This window comes from Manacus vitellinus, unplaced genomic scaffold, assembly GCF_001715985.3.
Source record: "Manacus vitellinus isolate BGI_N305 unplaced genomic scaffold, ASM171598v3 scaffold_4_pilon, whole genome shotgun sequence".
NCBI lineage: Eukaryota > Metazoa > Chordata > Aves > Passeriformes > Pipridae > Manacus > Manacus vitellinus.
Window position 1 is genome coordinate 23202998 of NW_021940604.1, and position 25533 is coordinate 23228530.

Sequence of the window (25533 nt, forward strand, 5' to 3'; positions counted from 1 at the left end):
GTCCTTTATATCCAGAACAGTGACTTAGCAAATGAGAGTGCAATTATCATGATATTTACATTCCATCCCATTATGAAGCCCATCAACCAGATTTGCAAATTCATAGCACTACTGCTTTCTGGAGTTCATCCTGAGTAACTGCAAAATATACCTCATTACATTATACTGTGAGATGAGCATAGTGGCAAGAAAAAAAGGGCCAATGTGCACATAAAACCATTATTGGGCATATATGGGCAAAGTCTCAGCTAATGTAAATCAGCAGAGCTCTATTGAAGTCAATGAAATGACAACCTACATAAACCACAAACCCAGCCCAGTACATTTGCTCACATGCATTAGAATCGTGTTTTGAGTCACGCATGAGGATTCGTATACATCTAGTCTGTTTCTATAAGCTCAGTATTTCTCTGGAAAGCTCATCCCTTCTCTCCTCAGCAGTTCTGATTGCCTCTTGTCTACCTGGGGGCTTCTCCAGGCTCCAGTTTAGGTACCTGTGGTCTCCCTCCACCTGCACTCTTCTGTTTCATTTCTAGTCTTCTGTAGTGTTTGCTTGCTTACCATTTGCACATCTCTCATTAAAAACTGGGCCTTGACAGAAAGAGATGAGCAGATGAGGGCAAGTAACATTTTATACATCTGTATGCTGCTGCTTGCTAGGGCAAAGTTTGCTTGATGTGGATATAAACAAACAGGAAGAGCTTTCCTGTAACCTAGCATAGTATAGTTCTTGTCATAGTGAAGCAGCATAAATGAGGGTACAAATTATATTGAGGTGGAGATTCAGATTTATAATTCTGCAGAGACTAAGAATAAAAACATAAATGCACTTTCACTCCAATGTGCCTTTATTCACTTGATTTAAAGCTACAGCAAGCTGAAGTGACCTTAAATCATCCAGGGCTTATACCATTAAAAAGTCACATGTGCAATGTTCATCTTCACATGTTTAGTAACTTTCCAAATCAGCATTCATTGGAGACCATCAGCTTTGTGAGAGACTAAGATTAGGAGGATATGGACTGGAAACCTTCCTTTAAGCTGTAAGTCTGGATATCTGAATGCAAAGGAAAAAAAACCTATTTGCTAAATCCTGATTTTATCTTCTAGCCTTTGCATTCAATGGCAAACTCCTTTGTTTAGTGCTGAAGAATTTTCTCTCCAGGTGGGAGGGTAGCATCTTCTTGAGCCAAGATCCCTGCTGCTTGAAGATCAGACAGCAGGGGCAGCTCGGTTTAAGAGCCTGGCAGCTGGAACATTTTTCCTTCCCCGGCAGGAACTTGAGGGTTTCATGTTTTTTAACGCAATTCGCCAGCTGGGATTGTGTTTTCTGATAAGCAGTCAGATAAGAAACCACTCCATGTCTCCTTTTCTCCTTACTTCACCATCTCAGGCTGATATCTGCACACTCGGGTCCAACATCCAATGCCACATTGGGGCTGCCACACCCCTGCATACTCAAAAACCAAGGAAACTGCTTTGTGCCATTGTAATCTGCTGCTGTGGGCTTTTTTGTACCAATAGCCTCGAGTCCTTCACCAGAACAAGATGCAGCTCGACCATCAAGCAAGAATCCTTTGACCTGGACGGTGGATGATGTGGTTTGGTTTGTGAAGGATGCAGACCCCCACGCTTTAGGTCCCCACGTGGAGCTCTTCAGAAAACACGTATGTAGAAGGCTGCCCTTACCACTTCTGGGTAATTTAAGTCCCAAGAGATAACCAGTGCATGTCTCACATGTACTCTCAGCTGCCTTTGGCTGCTACAGGCAGTGTTTGTGCTCAATCAGGTTGAACACAGGGCCCTGCGAGGGTGGCTCTCTGAGGGACTTGTGCTGAGGAAAATTCACTTATCCCTTGAGAAGGTAGTCAAACACTGGAATGGGCTTCCTGGAGAGGTGGCCAATGCCCCAGCCCTGACAGTGTTAAAGAGGCTTTTGGAAAGTGCCCTTAATAGCATGTTGTAATGTGGTCAGCCCTGAATTGCTCAGGCAATTGGACTAGATGATCACTGTAGGTTCCTTCCAACTGAAACAGTCCTATTCTGTGCTATTCTATGATATACTATGCTATTCTATCCATTTATCCTTCAATGGGGAGACCCTAACAGTGTCTTTATAAAATGTTCACTATTTGTTCCCAACTACTAGAGCATAAATTGTTTCTATGCCAAGCCTACAAAGAAAGAAAGCACTGAGGATCTGGTGCTCATTTTTCATTGTCAGATTGGCACAAAACCCCCCTCATCTCAATGACAATTTTTTTCACAGGATGTCTATGATTCTTCTCTGAAGACCATTTTTTATGTGTCTCTAGATATTTAGCAGGAGAAACCTAAAACAACCAAGCTTTTAATCCTTTTCCCCTCAGTATTATGTAACTACATAACCAAATTTAACAGACCTGCTGACTCACTGGAGGATATGGTAGTTGCTTTTGTGATGCAATCTCCAGTGATGGAAATTATATTATTCATAATTAGTAAAGAGGAAGACTGTAAACTCATCTGATCTGAAATTTCTTGTTCTGCTGCTTCACATGAAGTTGGCACCGGTGTATCTATTAGCATCTTTGGCCTTCTCCATCTGTCTTTGATCAATTCAGTCTGACCATGAGAAATGGATTTTATTGTAAAAATGACTTGTTTGTGTTCAGCTGGAGGTCATAACTTAGAATGTAAGTGCCTGGACCTGGGTCTAAATGAGAGTTGCTCCCCAGCCCTGAGTCCTGAACAGCACTCCAGGTGCTGCAAAGCAAACGAGAGGGTTTGGTGACTAGACCTCACTCCTTGCCATGTGCCAGCAACAATAGGTAGGAATGTGGGGCTACAGACAACAGCTGAGGGAGACAAATTATGGACTTTCAACTACACTCTGGATGCAGGATTTCCAGATACTGAGGAGAGGAGGTGACTGAGGAGCAGATAAAAATGAAGATGAACACAGGCCTTAGTGTCTGCTTACCCTAAGAAGGTATTGAGGTCATCTGCCATTCTGTAGACAGGCCTGTGGCACGAGAGCAACAGCAGGCACAGTGGTGTCAGGGCCAAATCTGCAAGTACAGGTCAGGTGCTGGCCTACTTTTCCTGCTTTCTGCAGAGAAGTCAGATCTGCCTTCTAAGTTGATAATGAAAACATGGCCTATTTTGGTCATGTGGGCAACCAAGCAGACAAACAAACCACCTTCAGATTTGAAGTAACTTGCTTCAGAATGAGTTTCTGAGAGTACCAGAAGGGGCTGTGCATCATGCAAGGCAGAAATATGTACATCCCAAAGGAAAAAAAATACCAAACATTTAATGTTTGTCTTGTAAATATGAAGAGTGCAAAACCACTAGTTTTTTCTAGTTTCCACTTGTAGCAAAGTATGGCACAACATGCTTTTATGTAGCAGCAGGGCAGTGGCACAGTACAGGCAATCATGGGCCAGCTGCACTAGAGCATGCCATGATACTGCAGCTGCTCTATGACTGAAGAGATCAAGCTAAATTACCACTAAAGACTGTCCCTGTCATCCTTTGCTGCACACCCAGCACCCATAGGCTCTACTTATCATTGGTTTCCTGGTAAAATACGCCACAGGTGTGAGAACCTGGGTATGATTGCCACACAACTCAATTCAATTACACCTTTGAGTTATATATGTCCCTGCAAATTTTCAGCCTTCAAACCTCATCTGGATTAGCACAAAGACCCCGGGGTGAGAGACAAGTGATTAGTCCATTAACCTCAGCCATATCTTCCTGTATGTTCAATATTTATGTGAAGAGGGTGCATAATTTACTTAGAAGCACTTACTGTCATTGACAAGGCCCAGCTATTGCCCGAAATAGTTGCATTGGTAATCAACTCATCTGAGTTATGACACTGGCAGGGGGAGGCTGGTGGGACCAGCAGGAAGAAAAGGCTGGAGGATGTATCCTGCATGCAGACAGTATGCTTTCCCACTGCTCTATTTGGGTGTTGACCTCAGTCCCCGGAGCCAGCTTTTCCTACATGCAGCCCACATCCTTCACTGGCACAACAGGTGCTGCAGGATGATCTGGCTCTGTCTCTGCTCTTTCCACCAGGAGCAGAAGCTTTTCTACTTGCCAAGACACCCAAGGAGCTCTGTCACAGGTAGCTCTTGAGAGTGTCTACCAGAGACTGAGAAACATCCTACTAGCTCCCCTCCACTGTTCCCTGCTCCCTCACCATGTCTGTGTACCAAGGAGAGCCAAGCTCATTGATGACAGAGCTTTTGGTCTCATGGAAAGGAGCCATCGGCCTGGCCAGGGACCTTGTAGCAGCATGGTGCACCATGCAGTGCTCCTTCAGCAGGAAAGGGTTGGTAGAAGGGAAATGGCGAAGTGGAAAGAGTTACACTGGGAATTATCAGGTAGAAAACTCAAGCTGGAAGGGATTGAAGGAATGTTATGGTCTGACAGTTTAATTATGGCCAGTGATTGGCAAATGCATACCTGAAGGGGACAAAAAACTTTGAGTTTAACATATTTGAATAGCTACTCATCTCTCACAGTGCTAGACATTAGATTTATGAGCACGTGTCTTTCTCCAGATCTTGATCTCAAGTGTCTGAGCACTGACCACTGAGCTGCCACTTGCAGGTGGTGCTCCTGTTGCAGGTGGTGGCCTTACTGGGGCTGGTGTCTGTTCATGACACCGTAGAATACCAAAGAAGGGAAAGACATGTCTATATCTATATCCTAAGCATGATATAGATCCTGAAATCTTTGATTTTACTTAGATTTAAGTGCTTAAACACCCATGAAGGTGGGTACTTTCATCTTACTAAAAGAGAAAGAGGTGTCCCTCAATCTGGGGGACATCCACCACTGGCTGCAATTCTCCTTCGCATGGCACAGAGCTTGTTTAGGGGCTACTCTGCTTTTTGAACAATATCCTCAGAACAAGTGCTGCAAGAGGCCAGCACAAACACAGTATTACTCATTCATGCAGGAGGAAACTATATATTCATATCCATGCTATCATGATTTCACAGCTCATATGTTTTCTGTGTCCATTGTCTTGCAGGAACATGATAATGATCTCCCACAATATTCTGACTTGCAGTGTTCCAGATCTCAGTGCATGTGAAACAAGCTAATTGCACTGATGGCACTGTATTTTACCAGCTCCTAACCTGGCTCAAGATCTTCTGGTGGGGCTATTGCAGATGTGGGGACCATGCTATCAAATTCTTCTTTTTTAAATTATTTTTAAAACGGCTGACACAGTAATACTGTAAATAAGTCAAGCCAAGAATCTGCACAGAGACATGGCTAATATGGGATATTTAATTGGATATAAATGCTCCCTTGGGCATACTGTTGTCATCCAGTTTAATTTTGACCCCTACGCAGTAATAATAATGGAAATAATAAAATGCTGAACTCAACATCTAGAAACAGCTGTCTCTGCACCTAAACCTTAACAGTGTTTTCGCCCTATAGCACCACAGTTAGAGGAGATCTTTTTTTATTTCTTATGCAAATAGTAATTATACATAACACTTATTCTTACTTTACCTTAGCTTCCTTAAGATAATGGGAAAGAGAGGGAAGGTGAAGAGGGTTTCTATTATGGATAGAGTGGGGGTTGCAAAATGAAGACCATTAATTGATTGAGTTAATCAGAAAGTGACCTTAACTGCTCATCAGCTAAATCACCTACTGAATGGAATAATAATGATCAGGGCAAATTAGGATCCATAATATTGCTTAATAAGTAGACAATGGATTAGAGTGGAAAGATCTGACCATCAAAATCACAGAATACAATATATATAGCATTAGAGTGTGTGTATGTGTGTGTGCATATGTATGCATACTTGTGATGTTTTAGCTCTGATGGTCCAAGTATGTAAGCATGCTGGATACCATGGGGAGGGCAAGTACTTTTTAGCAGATCCACTAATATAGTCAAGAAAAAAGAGACTGGGTCCAAGGAGGGACAGTATAGCTGAAAGCTTCTGTGTTCTGCAGGTCATAGTGAAAGAGAACTACGTGTGAACTACTCTGTGCACTACGGCTACCTTGTGCTCAGTACAGTACTTTGCAATTTCACAAGGTTGTCAAGCCAACAGATCTGGGGTAAACAACTGAATTTTGTGGCAATTTCATCCATTTACATGGGAGATAAATTAAAATTTAACAAATTTTATTAATAAATGCAATGAAATAAGCAAGTTACTGCTGTTTTCAATTTAAGAAAAGAATCCATATATATATATGGAAAGGTGTATATATATATGTGGCATATATATATGTGGCATATATATATATATGGTATGTACATGTATATAGACGCCCCACTGCATGTAAGCATACTGGAGATAGGTGAAACATGCAGATAGCAAGGGACAAAGCTGGAACTGAGATCGAGAGGTGTGCTGTCAGCAGTTCCCTGGCCACATCCCTCTCTCTCCATCACTCATTCCTTTCTCTCTAGGCTTTTCTAAGAACTGGGTTCAGAGCAACCCTGATTTTTAAAAAAATCTTCCTTTTAGTTGCAAAATAATTGAAAACCTAGAAAAATCTTAAAGTTCCTTGGAGAATAAAAAGTAGTATTTAATTAAACTCTCTTTTACATCTTCCTCCTAGCATACTTCAGATTTCAATTTTTTTAATGAAATTTCAAAATGCATGGCATTTCAGCTACCCCTAAAAGACATGCTGTTACTAATTCACCTTGTTTAGTGTGTCAGACTGCAGTGGGGGAAAGGACGTTAACACATTTGATTCTCTTTCTCTCTTTTGAAACCAGGAGATTGATGGCAATGCTTTGTTACTTCTGAAAAGCGACATGATCATGAAATACCTAGGGCTGAAACTGGGACCTGCACTGAAACTCTGTTACCACATTGATAAGCTCAAGCAAGCCAAGTTCTGACAATTTCTTGAACAACAGAATCTGAGCTAAATCTAGATGGAAAACTAAAGGTAACATATTGCCTTACAGAAATGCATTCATTTGCAGATTGCTTTTCCCTTTTTTTTAACAAAGACTTGGTCTTTTTTAACATTTGTGCATTGTCACCTGTTTTTAATCCAACGGGATCTTTTGTGCTGCTTTGTGTTAATAATATGCCAAAAATTATATAATTACAATAATTATTTTGTATCATCAATATTATTATGATTATAGTAAGTCCTATTTTTGTAATCAGAAGTGGAAAATCAAAACCAAACGTAGTTACAGCATATGCTGAGGACTGCCAAAAGACAAATGAAATGTTCCTCACTTGCCATGGTTCCATCTCGGATGAGTAACCGCTGACCTGCATCGGCTGGGCACCAGCTACACTGTCCTTGCTCGAGGACCGAAAAAGTGCAGCATTTGGTCACCTACTGTCTGATGGGAGCTGTCTTGCACTATCTGGAAAACTTGAATTATTCACTTAAAAAAAAAAATTAAAAAAAAAATTTAAAAAAATAAAAAGAGAAAAAAGACAGAAAAGAGAGTTTAAAAAAAAAAATTAAGAAAGAAAGAAAATAGCGAGGGAAAGGATTTTTTCCCAGCTAAGGTATTTTTCCCCGCTAGAGGGAGCAGCTCTAGCAAACTTGTGGCTGGAGCTATGATGCCGTTCTGTGTGATGAGCTTTGACCACCATGACTCTCAAAGCGAGCACATCCGTAAGTACCGCCAAGGAATCACAGACTCCCAGCAGGATAAGCGCGTTACCATTTACAGATAATTAATTCAAGAAAAGCCCAAATGCAGAGAGTGTTTCTGACAGGATGTTTCCCGTTACACCAAACAGGGGGTGGACAGCTCCCACGGTGTCTGGCATGCACAGCTGTCAGCTCCCTTCCCCGAGCCGTTACAATCTGGCACACAGTTTGTGGCACTCCAAGAAAAAAATTCTGGGCAGCATTTCTGGGTTTTCGTTTGCACCGTGAAAAAGAGAGGGAGCCGGGTGGGAGTGTTCCTCATGAGGACCCGAGCACATCTCTGCAGTTTGCAATAATGGTCAGGTCCAGCACAGATGCTGTAGGGTTGGTTTCTGATTGCACCGTGGTTTTCAGTACACAGGTAGATGTGCTGGACTTTATGTCTCAAGTGAATTAAAAATTCACTTCTGCCTCTTACACAAATCTAAAAGGTGCCCATTGATACTACATGTAGTCAGGGGAGGATTACTTCCTCAAGCTGAGGAAGTAATCTGTGGAATGGGTATGTTCTTGTTTTCATCTAAAAGAAGGACTACAAGGGGACACATCCATATAGTTTAAACCCTTAGTGCATGACAAGGACAGGCAGCAAGCGTTTTTAAGTCATGCAGGTGATTTTAGAGCTAGTTGGCTCAGCTGACTTGAGAAATGGGGTCCTGATAATACACAAGACATCATGCTATTCGACCCTGTTTATGTAGAAAAGAATGTTACCAAAAATACCTCTTAGAATAAAATTCAACTTGATGCATGTTGCTAGTCTAGAACTCCTACCCATTCAAGGCCTAATCCTGAAAATCCTTAAAAATAGGAGAAACCACATCCTATAAGACTTTCACTAAATTCTTGGGGACTACTCCCCCAAATTAAAAGTTGTCATAAATTTGTAGGATTGTATCTTTACAGGACTGATCAGCTTTCAGCAAATCCTGTCTGCATGCCAAAACACTCTTAATAGGAATAGCTGAACAATTGTGTTAATTGAAAAGTCATATACTGTTGAATTATGTAATATATGGAACCCTAAATGTGCCAATGATTGGAACACAACACTCATCCTACATCATTTTGTGTTTGTGGTATAAAGAATGGAAATTCAGTCAGCTATCTGATTGAGGCAGAGGTGACTTCATCAACATCAAACTTGTACAGTTGATTCTTCACTCTTGCAGTTTTTAAATAAATTGGGAGGTTTCCCAAAAAGATTCACAAAATATGTAAAAATCTTGCTGTATTAGTAATATCACCTTCAGAGAGTCCTCAGACAATCTTTTTCTTTTTATTTCCCTGCCATTTTTAACTTAGTTAAACTCTGTGCTTTTTCAAAAGGTGATTTTAATTCCTCCACTTTAAACCCGATCTTGCTGTAATATATCAATAGTCAGGGCTGGTTAGACTTTATCAGATGGCTTCAGTGCTGGAAAATCCCACTTTGTCAAAATCAAAACTCTTCATAAAAGCATGTCACTTTCTAACATTAAATTCTATTTAACTGAAACTACAGCTTTCAGTAATGTCAAAACATCATTTTGACATTTTGGAAGTAGAACATTTGTGTTCAAAGAAGATTTTTGCATTTTTTTGTCTTTTCCTGGAGAATCTGTAGCCTCACATTTCATTCTGAGAGCGGGGAAAAAAAGCCACCCCAGAACTAGGCTTCCGTGAATAAGAATCCTTCCCATTCTGTTCTGTGTCTCACCCCTTCCTTCCATCCCCTCACCTGCCTCCAGACATTACAGCCAAGAGGGCTGATAATACCAATGCAGTATTAATAGACTCCGTGGTGGTAATGATGTTCATACATACGATTCTATATGCTGAAATAGTTTTCATGTATGTATCTGATGTGTACAGTCAGTGGTGCTATCTCATTTGATATGACACTTGTAGGTACGTCAGGACTGCCCAGGCCATGAGATTTAATGTTCTGTTTTTCACAGGGGAGGCAGTAAGAGGATTCATTTTACATGTAAGTAATGCTTGTAACAAGAATTCCTCTTTGTATGGTGGTTTGGGGTTTTTGGCTTTTTTTTCACTGAGAGGCAATAGGAGACACACATTACTGCAGTAATATTGCAATTGTAAATAATTTTTCTCTTTCAAGTCTTATTAGTGAACGTAGTTAAGCAGCTCTGCTGTGGTGAGGGTGTCAGGCCTTTTCCTCGGAACAGGCGCTGAAGAACCAGAACATGCATGTCAGCTGCTTCTCCACTGACTGCTGCTCTAGACACCACTTGTACAAATTACTTCACTTGCTATTCCTTTTCCAGCTCTTGCTTCAGGCTGTAGCCAACCCAGTTGTTCCCAACAGGTGGGTGGATGTGTGATACCTTTAAAAGCAACACATGTGCCTCTTTTTTACTTCTAAGCACTCATAGCTGGATCAAAAGACACTTTGGTTGCTTCAGGCAGCTTCAATTGTTTGTGAGCATTCACTGTTTTTAAAAAAAAAAAAGAAGCAAGCAGGCAAAGTCCAAGGATTTGGGGACCACTTCTCCCTTGCTGAAATGACAGTTACAAGGTGTTGGGAGCACAGAGACAGTCCTCCCTGGCAGACCATCTTCTTGCATCTAGCATGGCTGACCAGCTCGGCATCAGCTGCCAACACAGGCCACCCACACTGCTTTCTCATCCACCCGACATCACAGTCTCTTCTCTTGCACCAGCAAATGCCTCCTTTACTAGCCAGACCTAATTGAGTTTCAAGAAATGCCTCTGGGAATACCTCCACTTCTCAGAGCCCACTGTCTTGCTTGGCAGGCTGAGGAGTGCAGTAGCCTTTGCAGCATTAGCAGCTTCACACAGTGTGATTAATGCAGGCAGGCACCCTTGGGACTGGCAGGTAAAGCATCACCCTGGGCTGTTATTACCCTTAATGATTGCTGAACTTCTAAAGGTTGTCAGCAGTCTTCATGAGTTACACTTCCTTCCTTCTTAAAGAATGGATGGCTGCAAGAGATTAAATAGAGCATTATTAGCAAAACCAGCAATTAGCAAAACGACAAGAAAATGGCTGATGAAGTTTCTGTGTTGGATCAGCAACAGGAGCACACACCATCCTCCAAAGCCCAGCCATGACTGCAGCAGTTATGGATGGCCTTTCCTCTTGCCCTGGCACAGCCACCCCATGGTCCCTTCCTGCCCATGGGGTGCAGCACCCTCCCATCCCTCGCTGTGCAGTCTGGGGGCTGCGCAAGCTCAGGGAGGAATCTGTCAGCTCTTACCTCCCCAAAACATACCCAAAACCTTCAGTTAATTAGTTAGTGCCTTCTCTCTCTTTTCATTTTAATGGTTTCTATTTGAAAAAAGACAACAGGAGGGTGATTCCCCAGGTCCTTCCAGGAATGACCCCTCAGCTCACCACGTGAAGGAGCATCTCCAGGGTCAGACATCCACCCGGGTACAACTGGTCCTCTGTTGGCACAGGAGAGGGAGGCAAGAATAAAATGCCCCCTTTTTATTAATTAAAATTAAATGCTTTTCAGGCACTTCCCCCCTCTGAAATGCAGCCTCCCTCCCCAGAGCCAGTTGGTTGGCTCTTCCCCAAGCATCTCTCTCCCTCCCAAAGGAGGGAGGCAGAGAAGGTGTCCAAAAGGACTGCCTGCTGCTGGTTCATTCCAGCAAGGCAGCAGGTATGGAAGGACCAAAACCCGCTGCTACCCTGGTTTGAAACTGGTTTTGCTGGAAAGAGGTGTTGTGCCCTGGGATTTGGTCTGAGGGGTTTTGCTGTCCCAAATTCAAACACCTTTGTCAGAGAAAGCAGGCAAGTTCTTGCACACATTGCCTCTTATACCTTGCAGTATTTGCATGCTGTTCTCCAATCCGTGCTCCCTTCACGGGCAGTTGGAAATCGATTCCCTTGGAAATCTAGAATTTTGCTCAAAAAAAATCACTTTTATTCACTGCCAGGAGTTAAACATTATGGAAACATGTCTGCTAACAATTTGTTTTGCGTAATTTGTACTAATGCTAATAAGCAACAGCTGCAGCACTTCCTGTTGTAAATTCTTTTGTGGTTGCAGTGGAATTATCACATCTGTACTTCACAAATCTGATAGATTCGAGCACAGCTCTCTCATTCTGGCCCCAGCTCCAGCAAATCCCTATGCCTCAGAAGTACGGCTACACAAACAAGTATTTATAATCTCTGTCTCCCTTTGCTCCCAAAGCCTCCACTCCTCACAAGTACCTGGAGCAAGAGGGATTGGAGAAGTGGAGGGAAGGAAGAGATGTGGTAGCCTGGGGGTCAGCCAGTGCATATATAGTGTGGTTGAAGTGGATTGTTTTCAGCAGAGACATCACTGACCAGCCAGGTTTATTGCAGTTCAAGCAGACAGGTTTTGGTCAAAGGTTAAGTACAGGAGAAAAGTGATTTATTAAAGAAAAAGAAAGAAATATGGGTGTGCAATATACTACCACCATAAGACTTAAGCAGAAACCCAAGAATCTTTCAACTGTAATCTAAAGAAAAATGTTTCCCTCACTCAAGATGCTAAATAAAGCATATTAGGCCAAACCCAGATCCCACTGAGGTCCGTCCACATAAGTTATTCCATTGAATTCATAAGACTGGGGCTTGGCTCATAAACCAGGTCAAGCTTCAGCCATGTCTCATAGTAACTAGAGCCTAACAAGGTATTTCATCCTCCCTTACAAAGGATGGAGACAGCTGCCGCTGGCCAGCCCACTCTCCCCTGCTCCCAGGAGAGCTGCTAGCTTCCTGGTAGAGAGTTCTTCCAGCTGCACCTCTACCTGATCCCAACACCTTCTCCAGTTAGCTTTGCGTTTTAGCTAAGAGTTTCATAGAGGGTGGTTTGAGTTTTCCGCGTTGGAGCAAACCAAAGCCTGTGCCCTGAGGATTTCAGCCGTGCCACTAGGCAGAAACTAGCCCTGATTTGAACATGACTTCACCGGGAGATTTCCACACATTCCTGAGGCAAAGCCTGAGGTGGGATTTAAAAATAAAACTTTTCAAAATGAGTCTCAGTGACCCACAATTTTTGGCTCCTTCAGCATCCAAGGCACTTCATCACACTTCAAACAGTTGAGTCTCTTGGTAGTGCCATAATCTGACAGGGCTTCAGAAGAGACTCCATCTCTGACTACAGAGTCTTGCTCCTATTGGTCTATGGGCAGCTGCCAAAAAGAAGCATTTGAGGCCGGACAGGAGAATGAGTGTGTGCATGTTGCTCAGAGAGGCTTGTCTGGCTGCACAGACAGGCTGTGAAGTGAGTGAAATAATAGCATGGTAAAGCAGCTAGGAAGGATGTCCTTCAAAAATGGGAAAGTCCCAGGCTTCACTGGAGTTCCACAGAGTTTGTGCCCTGTCGCCAGGTCTGTATTGAACTTGCTTTGTATAGCACAGTACGTGTTTATTACCCATAGTCTTCCATTAGTGCTATATAAAACTGAGATCATGCTGCCCTTTTTGAACATAAAATACATGCAACCAACTTCATATTGTCAGATATCTACAAAAGAGTGGTGAATGGGAAAAAGCTGTGTACAGGAATGAGGACATTTCGGAGTGGAGCAGTTTCACAGCTTTCAGCATCTTTCAGTTGCAACACAGAAGGAGAGAAAAAGAACTTCTGAATTGCAGTGAATCCAAGCCAGTGAAAGAATAGTGATTAATTTTATCCTTCACTTTGATGGTTTCCTGATGTGTAATGTGTTTTATGACCCTGTATTTGCTGTAGTGGCAGTATGGTGAATTGATCCACATGTACAGGTTCCACTGTCTCTAAAAACTATCTGTCTTCTTCATGGCTTTTCTAATATGCTGTAGCATCCAGAAAGTTTCTGATCAGCTTGGTAAGAGTGAGTATTTAAAGAAAAACATATTTTCATTTCTTTTCTTTTTTTTACTTGTGACACAAAAGCTTTAGAAAGCAGCTGTAGCCACAGCTGTGTAGCAGGTCAACATACACCAACTTTTCATTTTATGCCTCTCAGAAACTTTGTAGTAAAAAATCTGTTGCTTACGCAGTCTATATGCTTACAAGAAACCAACTTAAATTCCAGTCTTCCATTGACCTTGTAAATGGAAGTGTTAAATATAGTGGAATTATTTACTCTGTAAATTTAGTAGAGTTATTCTGCTTTTTTACTAGTGTAAATGAGATCAGTATCTCATTTAATAGATCTCTCCTCTGACAATACTAGGAGTTTAAATGCAAGCTGTTCTGGCTGCTGTTATCAAAACTCACTATCAGTATTTGTGTCACAACGATGTGTAGGGATCATGTCTAGTGCTGTGCAGTCATACTATGAGACGCTCAGCCTGCCTTAGAGAGATGGCAGCTTGATAAGGCAAAAGAGACAACCTAAGGAGAAGAGTTTCCTAAAGACAATTTTCCCTCCCTATTGCAGACAAATGCTGAAAACAGATAGAAGTCAATGGCATGAATTTCCCACAGTCATGTGAGTGGAAAATAGCAGACCACTGAGAATAATGAAGGAAAACTTCAATGAAGGTGAACAGTATTGCCACCTTCTGTTAAACCTCCACTGTTAAACCTGATGATTGGTGAAGCCAGGAGCCTGAACCGAGACCTTCTGGTCAAATCTAGTGCCTTACCCATAAGACCATCTGCTCTCCTGTATTCCAGCTTTTCTCTGTGCTGTCCGCATCTGACTTACTCCTCACACAGCCCTTACTTGCATCTACCTTATGCACCTGAAAAATAGCACCCAAATGGGCCTTTTAAGGTCAATTAGTTCTTCACCCTGCCCTCACTCTTCTCTATCTCAGTCTTCCTCTGCTATCTAGTCTTTTCCCTGGAACTTCCTATCCCTTTCCATTCCTATCCTCCCACTCTAGTTACTTCCATTTTTTGTCCTCTGTTCCATTCTTGCAGCATTGCTTCCTTTCCTTCCTTTCCATCTTTCAGTAAACATGGACGTCACCTTTACTCCTGCTGCAACTCCCTCTCTACCTTTTGGCTTTTCTCTGCTCTTTCATTTCCCTTCTCTCTAGTTTTCTGCAACACTTTCTTTTCTTTCAATCAAGTGCCCTTCACAGGCAAGTCTTGTACCTGTTCTGCTGTGACAAAGACTACCATTCACTGACATCTTTAAATAAGGTTGTCTGTATATTTTTGACATATTTTTTATCTCACACAAAACCCCTTCCACTGCCTTCATTCACCAGCACGAAAGGCACTTTTTTAGGATGGTTTTTAACTAGTTCGCTGATTACTATTTGCAATAAATACCTCATTAAAGGCTCAGCACTTTTATGCAGGGTGAGTGCAGTTTCCCCCTCTAGCTTCCATCTTTGCCTGAGCTGCCTATTGATATTCAAGCTGCTTAAATGCTCCTTGTTTTGAACAGTCTCAGTTACACTGCTCACTGGGATGAATCCTTGGCTCCCACCCTTTTGCTGATGGCCACATGGGCCAGGCTTGGACCTGTGAATGGCACACCATTAGGCAGGTGTGGGCATTGATGTGTGCTGAGCACAGAGTCACCAGCATTGCTTCCTCAGGCCTGGAGAAGGTCCAGCCTGCTTTCAGCCAGCATCAGAAAGTTGGTTGGAAAGAAGAGGTGCCATTGTCAATGATAAGGGCAACAGAAGGTAGGAAAGAGCCATTAAGCTGGAAGAAGAAAGAGAAGTGGTGTTGGCCAGCTGGAATGTGGTGGTGGGATAAACAAAAGCAGCAGTGAGGGAAGGCCATGCTTGTAAACCTACATTAAGAATGTGAGAAAATCTATGTGGCAACTGGCACTTCAATATATACAGCCTCATCCTTCATACTGAAATACATGCAATAACGCAGGGCAGATTCACACATGGATGCACAAGCGTGAGTTTAGAGTAATGACTGTAGCTTCTGTGGGGCTCCTGCATACTTCTACCAGTGGGAATGAGATCAGATATTGGCTCTGGGTCTCTGTTTCCAAACAGTGCAAAGGATGAGAGCAGAACAGTTTCTATCCAGCTGGAAAGTGGTAGCCTTAAATCAGGCCACAAAATAGATCAACTCCTGCTTACACTTTTTTTTTTTTTCAAATGCTGCACTGAACTCTCTTCCAACTCCTAACCATTAGCTTCCAAGGCTAGTGAAGCATTTACAGGGATTTTTTGATGTATGTGCAGCTATCAGTTTTTGTGTTGCTAATTGGGCTCAAAGTGTGTTAGCTTTGATTTTTAATGTTCTGTGATTTGCTAGATAAGCCTCAGTTTCTGTAGCAGCTATATAAGTGGGCTGCTTTCATCACATCTTGGAGATATTCTACAACATTGGACTTTTTATATATCTACTAACCTTGAAAGGTGAATGACATCTCTTTCTCAGTACTGTACAACCCTAGGAATAGATATTTTGTGACAGACATCAGATATCAAGCGACTATGTAACTATTTTAATTTTTTCAAGCATATACAAAATCTGCTCAAGAGAATAAAACCTGAATATACAAGCAATTCAGTTATAATCAAGATTCAAACTCACACTGTCTTGCATTCTGTCACCCCAAAATTTATTACAGCCTATACCACTTACTACAGATAGACATAACAGCTCACATCATTAGAAAAACACATTTGTGGCTGCTCTCATCCAAATCCCAAAGGAGACAACAGGACCCTGTCCAGCCCATGGCATAGGCTTCTCCTCGGTGACTGCTCTCAAAACAGAGGAATCAGTTCACGTACAATAGCTCACCAGGCATCCTTCACCTGCCAGTGTGTATATTAAACATAGAATGTAAATAATGAGATTTCCTATATAATAAAAATGTGCTGTCATGATAAGATTATGGGCTTGAATGATGCTGACTTGACTCATCAAACTATTCTATGATTCTGCTCTGTGGTTCTATGACTTGATGCGATGTGTAGGTAAGGCTGATGTCTTTTGAAAGTCCTTAGCTCAGACTCTCCCACCTCTTTTCATTGTTCAGTTTGATTTTACTCAAGTTGGCACTGCCACACTGTTGTCACCAGGCTCCTACTCTATTCTTGATGGCAAAAGGTGGCAGGGTTTATTTTTTTATTTATACAGGCAGTATAAAATTGCTAGCAGCAGCCCCATGGATTGTGATGTAAATGATGCTGCCTGAGTGCCTCCTCAGAAAGAAAAGACCATGGCAGCTCCCTCGGTGCACCCACCACTGCCCCCAAAGGTGATGATGCCCTATCCCCAGTGCACAGCACCACCCAGCTTTACAGTGTTTGATTGTGCCCTGCTGTGTAAACCTTCCTCAGCTGCTTCTTTCCTGATGCTGATATAAATCTAGACCATCCCCACCAGTGTCAGAGCAAGGAATCCTATGTCACGCTCACTGGTGAACAATCAGGATTTCTGTGTTCATCTTTTACATATCTTTGCCTTGGCACTGGGTTTTTTTGTTTGGTTGGTTGGTTTTTTTGTTTGTTTTTTGTTTTCTTTCTTTCTTTCAACGAGAGAGGAACAAGATACATCTTACCCTGTGAGCAGTTTCAAGGTCCCCATGCAGCAATGCAGTTCTGTGCCAGTCGATGCCAAGCCTGCACATTTGTATCACTGCCATGAGCCTTGAGCTTTGTCTCAAGTTGAATGCTCAACATGCCGAACCTAGGTGATTTCTAGTTCTGGTAAGCCTAATGTTCATTCTGCTGTCCACTCATTTTCTATTATTGTCAGGAGGTGATAAACAATTTGGGTTGCTTTGATGTCTACATAGGTTTAGATGGCTATAACTTTTCTCAATTTTTGATCAAGAATTCTTACTAAAGATGACATACAGGATATATTATTAATTATGCCAGGATTACCATATGATGTTAACAATAATTGGAGAAATGACATCTGTCCCTTAGTTCTACTTATTGGAAAAGCAATGCAAACCCTTTTATACTTTGCTGTTTCTTAGCTATCAAAACCTCCCCTAATAAACCATCTCTAACAGTGAACATTGCATTACATTGAATAGTTTTGTATTCACTTTGCAAATATGCAAACCAGGGAGAGCTGAGGTAAAATGAATGTGGAACTTACGGGTGAGAATAGCATGTGAATAAAATGTCTGGAGTCCCGGGAGTGGCACAATTATGACAAACAGCATATTAGCATTGCTCTCACCCTGCCTCAAAGGGTTTTATTGAAGTGATTTGTCTTCAGTTGTGGAGGTGTGTGCCTTTCTGCATGTATGTACTCACTGGTATGATGTATGTACACAGACATGCACCTGCCCACCACATGTACACCTCATACATATTCATGAATCCAAGCAAAATAATAACTGTCAATTTAGCATGTTCTATATGGGTGGGTCCAGAATATTCATTCTTCATGTGTACAGTGTTTCAATACATATGCAACCATTTACCAAATATAGTGTCAAACTGTGATTCCTTTTTTATTTCTTCAGCCATCATTCTTTATTAACTGCAACTTATTCCTTCCAGTTGTTTCTCTGTCACTATTTAGAGGCATGTTCTAATGTATAGCTGTATATTGCCTGTTCTGTGTGCTATATGCTACTGTTTAAATATTAATTAAGCTGAGTAATACTGGTCTAAATGTTCTTAATTTTGTACAACAGACTTTTGCTTGGGTTTCACAATTTGATGCAGTATGTTTAAGACTGTAGTATGGAAGGGGACCGTCTGTGATAAAATAAAAAGGTCTCAAACCTTCAGATTTATGTTTCATAGAAAAAGCCAGTACTTTCTTTTACTATTGCAAAATTATTTCTGTATTTTTTAATAAAGGATTGGATTTATTTGGTTCTAGGTATGTTTTATCTAATAAACCTTATTTTTTAAATAAGAACCTGGACTCGGTCTATACACATCTGCTGTGTTCATTGTGTTCAACACACAAAGCACTTTTACCTACCAAATTCCCTGTGGCTGAGCCAGCAGCTCTGCTAATGCCAGAATTACCTCCTATCCTGATCGGTGCAGAACTAATCTCACATTTTGATTCACATTTCTCTGCTATGCAAATAAGAGATGGATACTGAGGTGTCAGCCTGTTGATAAATCCACGCTGCGATACATTAGCTTCAATGCTCATTTGCAGGGCAAGCAGTTTCTTTGGTTCTCCACTGAATTAAGGCTAGGGTGTCAATTTGAAGCAAGGGTACAACACACAGGCAGACGCCTAATCCCTCAGGCTGCATCTGCATGGGCAGACCCTGCTCTCATTTATGTTGATGTAAATCTGAGGTGGCTCAGCTGAAGTCATTACTGTTATTCTGGATTTACACTGGGGAGAAAGCAAGAGTCAAATTTTTCCCAAGACAAAAATATTTCAAGGTTGATCTGCCCACTTTACACAGTGGCAGCTACTGGAATACTCTATCAATGCCTCAATAAAAAGCCTGAAAAAGAACCAAAAAAATCTCAGCTCAACTACCATTAAGAAACTTTCCCTAGAAAATAAGAAATGTTTTCTCTGCTATGTAGAGTCAGCTCTAGCTATCCAAGTAATACATTGCACTGAATGATTCCCCTCTTTTTTGCCCTTTAATTGCACTTTCCTCTATGTTGCTTTCAGCAATATAGCATGACAAAGTTTCCCTTGAAGTCAATTTGCCATCCACATCAGCAAAAGCAAGAATAGGCCCTGGATAATAGTCTTTGGGTCCTATCTTCTTACTGCTCTCCATAATCAGATAGAAATAAGGTGCACAACCTAATATCACAGAAAAGGTAGATGAATGTATCCAAGGGACTCCACTAAAGAAAAGCAGGTTTAGGACACCCATTAATTTTGTTGATTCTGGCCCCTCTTTATGAATCCTGAATTTAAGGTAGACTTCAAAACAATGTTTAAAAGCTGTTTCTTCTAATGCTATTCCTTTGCATGCTAAGACTAAAAATGAGGCTTGTGAGATATACAGCAACCCAGCTGCTGCTCACCCTGAGCTGTAGCTTGTTGCTGCACTTCCATTCAAGGGGCAGGAGAAAGAGCAGGCAAGTAGATATCCCACTGCTGAGCAGACAAAAGCCTTGGTAGGTCATCTCCTGCTGACAGCCACAGGATCCTCTCCCCTGGTATGGATGCTCACATTTCCAGTGGGTCATGGAATTAAGTACCAGTTCATACAACAAGCCTGACCTCAGCCATATACTTCCCTTGTGCCCCTAAACAATGAAGTGCAGCATTTTGGCTCTTCTGACGAGGACAAATTTGCCTTTTTTTTCACCAGACCCTTCTTTTATCTCCAGGCTTTAAAGCCAGAAGAAAGTTTTCCTTCAGACTGAATATATTTAGAAGCTGTCTGAAGTCATTTGGAGCCTGGTTTCTGAGGTGAAGCAATTTAACTTCATTGCTGGTTTATGTGTCTGCAAAGTGCTCTGTCGCCTTGGTTTGAAGCTCAGACACTGTCTGTAATAAATACTAGGGGGAGGGGAAAAAGCTTTGATTATAAAAAGTGTATAGAGTAGACTGGACTTCAGGAAGCCTGCATTGATCTTGAAGATCACTGAATAACATGGGCCATGAGGCACTTTTCATTTACTATTCTGTCTAAAGATCCCAGCTGGGCCTCACATCCCAGCTCCACAAGGAATCACACAAGGGGAAATAAGACATCAGCATTCCTGCCTTGCACAGCCAAGAGACCAGGATTTAGATCTCAGGCAATGGATGAATATATGTGTCTATATACATATATAGACATGCGTATATAAACATATATACATGCATATATATAAGGAGAGAGTAAAACACCATTTGTCAAAACTGCCAGTGCAAAGCAAACAAAAGATCTGTATGCTTTCTATAATTATTATGTAAATTTTTTTGTATAGCAGACTTTTTCTTCCCCTAATTACCAGGTGTGATGGCAACAGTGGCCTGTCTGTCCTTCCACGTATAGGAACTCACGCCATGTAAGACCAGTCAGTTACTTGCTCTGTGTCTCACACAGGAGCAAAGAGGAAGAACATACATATCCTTCATAGTCTTGCTCAGCACCCTGTTAATGCCTAGAGAGCATGAAGCAGAAAGATGCATCCTGAGCAGGGGTAAGGAGCTGGGTCTGAGAGACAAGATGGTAGGAGAATGGACAAATGCCTGGAGATAAATAAGAGCCTGGGAACTGGTGGTATTGTTTGTGACTGGGACAAAATAGAAAAGATAGAAATTGTAGGGAAAATGTGAAGCCAAAAAATTTTTTTAAAAAAAGGAAAATGTGGGTCATGTCGATGAAAGAATTATGAGCAAAAGAAAGGAGGCCATGATGGCCTGTAAGAGGACATGATGCTGGAGCTAGGATAAAGCACATCCTCTGAACCTGGGAATCACTGCGAGGACCTGAAGCATGGGTGAAGAACCGCAAGTAGCAGTGGCTGCATCTTCATAGGTTCCCCACGCTAGCACTTCAGGAGTAGCTGCAGCAGGGATTGAATCCCTACCAGCCTGCAAACTCACACTCCCCAAGACACTGCGCCGGCCGCCAAGGAGCATAGGTAACCCCCAGGCACTATGGTGTGCCTTCAGCCCCTCTCCCCACCCTGGCACCCCTCTCCTGGCCCCACTCAGAGCCCTGGCCTTTCCTTCCCAGTGCTGATTTTTCCATTTCTCTTTTGCATTCATTTTTAACTCTCTGGCTTTTTAAACCGACAAGAGCTCTTTGTTCAAAAATAAGCCATCTTTTGAAATAGTGTTACTTCTCTCCTTGAACTTTTCCCTGTGAATGACTTGACATTAAGCTGATAGTTGCTCTTAACCAATTGTTAACCTATTAGTTGAGACCATAAAAATTACTGAAAGGCCAAAGCTGAAGCTGTTTAAATGAGAAATATTTCTACAGAACTCCCCTGAGATGAAATAAAAAAGCTCCTGCCGACAGAGTGGCTGCCAGTTTCAGACTAACAGGTTTGAAGATGATGTTTTGCTAACAGCAGTTAATCAGTAAATTCCCATTACTAATAAGGCCATCACTCTTGGCTGAAGCCGCAAATTACATGTTATATTTCTCGCTGCTGAAGATAAAGTGTTCTTTAAATTTTGCATCTGCAAATGTAATGTTTAGCACAAAACATCATCAGGAAAAACAAGAGGAAAATTGAAAAAATGTCACATACATTCAGCATCAATTTGCTTATCTGTCACTAAAACTGAATATCTTTTTTGTTTGGGTATTTATTACCACCTCGAAATTTATATTTAGGAGGGGAATAGAAACCGTCAGTGCTGAGTTTTGATCTCAGGCATGCTGCTGCATGAGAGGCAACTTAAAGTCAGACATAGCCTGATGTAAGTGAAATCAGAACAGAACCCTGTCACAAGACAAAATTAAAAAGGAAACAACCTCAAAAGTTTCATTATAATGTTACATCTTGATTATCATCCAGATCTTCTGCTCTCTTACAGAATTGCAAGTCTGGCTTCCTTCCACTGATGTAATCGTCATTCCAAATTTCAACTCTTTTACTAGAGAGTAGGATTTTTGCCATCAGTTCCAAAGAAGAGTACAAAAATGTAGTTTATTTTGGTTAGAAAGTTGGAGGTACTCCTTGATTACCAGTCCCTTTTGTTCTGCTTTCCCTGTCCAAGACACAGCCAAATTTAGAACCCATCCAGTTGCTTGGAAATGGAAGACGAAATGTGCCAATAGCTGACTCGACAGCAGGGCTTTTTTCCAGTATGAAATGTTCTTTATCTTCATTTCCAGAGACAGCCATACAAAAGTCAGCTGCTTTAGGCAAAACTCATCCCTCCAATGCCAAATGATCTTTGCAGGGATACAGCAGCCTCATTTCTGCTGACCACTTCACATGAAAACATCTACATGCCTGGAATCCCACCATGACCTTCAGCAGCAACTCCCAACTTACTGGGCTGTTGGTAAGAGTGGGATTTTGGCTTGTGCACTTAATTCTGCTCAGGAGTGGGTGCACACATCCAGGCAGGCACATGCCAACCCCGCAGCAGTGACCATGGGTCCCACTCATTGTTGGTGGATGTTGGTCGGACTGTGGAGCACATTGTTAAGCCTCTGTGCTGGGTGGGTGCAGGCAGGAGGCCCTCATTGTTGGTGATGATGGGAGTGTCTCCCTATTCTCCTCTTGGTGCTATTACTGTTGTGTTGGGAACTAACCCCTCCTTTTTTCCAATGCTGCAGGACAGCCCCTTTCTGGAGCATGCACAGAGCCACTGGGGAAGGAGAGATTGGTGTAATGGTGTACAGGCGGCAGACAGGAAATACTGTGCTTTGGTTCAAGGGAAGTTTTTCCCTCACTGGGAAAAAACTGAAAGATCAGTTGTTTCAAAGGAGAAGCATATGTGGCCTAGGAGAATATAAAATATGTTGTGCACTCCATCGTATCGTCGCTGCAGAGAGCGGTGCCTGTCAGGAGTCAAGAAGGGCTCCAAGACCAGAGGGTCAGAGCCTGATACCAAAGTGCCTTTTGAATCCCTGGTGCTGTGTTTTCTTGGCACTTAAAAACTTGCCTGTGAATTTCTCAGTCAAGATGATGCTGGCTGGTGATGTCTGGTGTTTCTTCTTCACTTTCATTTCTGTTAACACATCTTCTGCTTTCTCTTAGAGCTATGTACAGCTTCCTTTTGGGTGAAGTCTCTATTTTTTGGCCGTGCTCTACTTTCTGCATTTTTTTCACATACTTTCCCACTTTTGCTTGCACCTCTATATCCTTCCTTCACTTAGCTGCTAACCTTGTATTAATCATTGCTTACCCATCCCTCACTCTCCTTACTCAGAACAGCTTGGTTCTTCTCTTACAACTTTGTATTTTCCACCAGAAAAATCCACTTCCAGCTGGATCCCTCCTTCAAGATCACTGTCTAGGAAACAAAATGTCAGCTAGGAGTTTTCCGTCTTGAACTGGGAAATGCTGACTGGCATGAAATTCATGTTCCAGGGAGCACATCTAGAAAGCTGGGAAATAATTTTCTGTTGTGGCTCTACAATATGAAGGCTATAAGTGGCCTCAGAGCAAGTCAGTGACCTCCACCACAGTTCTTAGTTTTTCTCTTCCAGTTGCCAAAGAGGGTCAATGCTCTCTCAGTCAAGTTACCTGAGCTTTGCCTCAGTGCATCTACCTGCACAGGGGAGTTGATAACAATTATTTCCTCAGTGAGTAATTTTAGACATTATTTCTCAGGTGCTAGAAGTCTCTCACCTGAAGTCTCAGCTGCTAGAATCTTAAAATTAGGCACAGCGAAATAGGACTAATTGTTTTATTATAGATACCCCCCCACACACACACACATATATGCACATGAATGCCTATCTGCATCCCGCCCCTGAGCAGTGATCACCCCATACAGCAAACTGCACATTCCAGAGATAGTAGATGAACCTGGTTTCTATTTGAAGTCTCTCCTGAGCACCCTGGAGGTGATTGACGAGGTGTTCAGCTTTCCCAAACTGCTGTCTCCGTGTGTCACACTGACAGAACTTCAACTGGACCCATGCCAGTGAAATTCTTTCCAGCTTGTCTTCCTGAGGAAGGGATAGTGTTTCCCTGTCTATCTCCTTTTGACCTTTTCCCTCCTAGCCCTTTGACCAATTGGCACAACTCAGTCAGAGGGTAGAGGTTCAGGGATGCTGAGATCCTTCAAGTTTTACCCATGAAGTCCCCATGCTGACACAACACCCCTTCCGTGTGAGGGAGCCAGCCTTGCTGTTATTACAACCGATGTCTCCATTGCCATGAACAGCTACTTCTACTTCAGGGGCAAAGGTCTCAAACTGTGATCCTCAGAGGTGTTTTTTAATGGCATCTCCAACAAAAGGTGACATAAGGACCTCAGCTTTCAGTAGGGAAGTTCCCTGGAGACCCTAACAGCTTGGTTTTGAGCATGGGCAGTGGTTTTTAAGGTTGAACTAGGATGAGAATCTCCACCTTACTCCTACTTGCAGGATACACAGAATAAGCATCCCTCTGCCTTATGTCACCTGGCAGGGTTTTTTTAAACTTTCTCCTGGGAGATGCAGATTTTAATCACCTCACTGGTAAGCATGCAAAGCAGGAACTCCCCTCACTGGGGCTGAAAATTTATGATGGCTTATTCCATACTTCAACAAGTAATCTATCCACAAACCTGTCAAATAAAAGACCTGCCACCATGTCACCAGCTTGTCTTTTGGAAGGACTGAGTTCTTCTGAGTTTCTGAACAAACAGGCTTCGGCCTCTGGTTCCAGGAGGTTTAGTACTGTGAATCCTAACTAAAATAAAGTACCTCCTTCAGCAAATAGAGTTCATCCACCCCTGGAGGAGGGCATAAAATTTAAGATGAGCCCTTGTCTGTAATGCTTCTTCTCAACAAGCTTCATGAGATCTCAGCCTTCACAGACTCACAAAGTAAGGGGCATCCTGAGCAGTGACTGGAACATAAAAGTCAGATCATAGAGTTTTGAGTACTGTTACGAGATGGATGGTTTACAAATCTCCTCCTGGGTATTAAACAGAGTTGGTTAAGCCCAGCTGAGTTGGGAGAAAACTCCCATTTGAAAAAAACAAACTCACACAACTGCAGGGATGGAGGTAGGAAGGGGGTAGTTTCTCTCTAAATTTCCAGATCTTGATTTTCCATTTCCACATATGAAGCTGTCTGTCTCCTGTGTTTTATTTATCCAGTTTGAAGTATTTCAACTTGGTCTTGATTTTATTGACTTGAGTATTTTTGTTGGCTCTACCACCCCTCATCAACAGGGACTGAGAATGGGTCCTTCACAGCCAAATCCATGTCCTGCTTCTTGCCTGTGAGCAAGAAGCATCACCAATAGCCATGGGCAGCAGCGGTCTTCTGCCTTCTCCAGAGAAAAATTGCCTAAGAGTATGCAAACCTCCAAGGATATCTGTTATATGAGAAACAAAAACCACCTTCATTAGAAAAATTATTACTTCGGGTTTCCTTTAGTGGTTACTGGTAAAGCTAATGAGGTGACTGCTT

The 25533-nt window shown here is 42.1% G+C and overlaps 1 protein-coding gene across 1 annotated transcript in view; it reads left to right on the forward strand.

Moving 5' to 3' along the window:
- Nucleotides 1-6889, forward strand: part of SCML4 (Scm polycomb group protein like 4) — a 45564-nt gene extending 38675 nt beyond the window's left edge. The window contains exons 6-7 of the mRNA XM_029962855.1: nt 1525-1667; nt 6764-6889. Of these exons, the coding sequence (XP_029818715.1) occupies nt 1525-1667; nt 6764-6889 (269 nt within the window). The remainder of the gene's footprint in view (nt 1-1524; nt 1668-6763) is intronic.
- Nucleotides 6890-25533: the final 18644 nt, after the last annotated feature.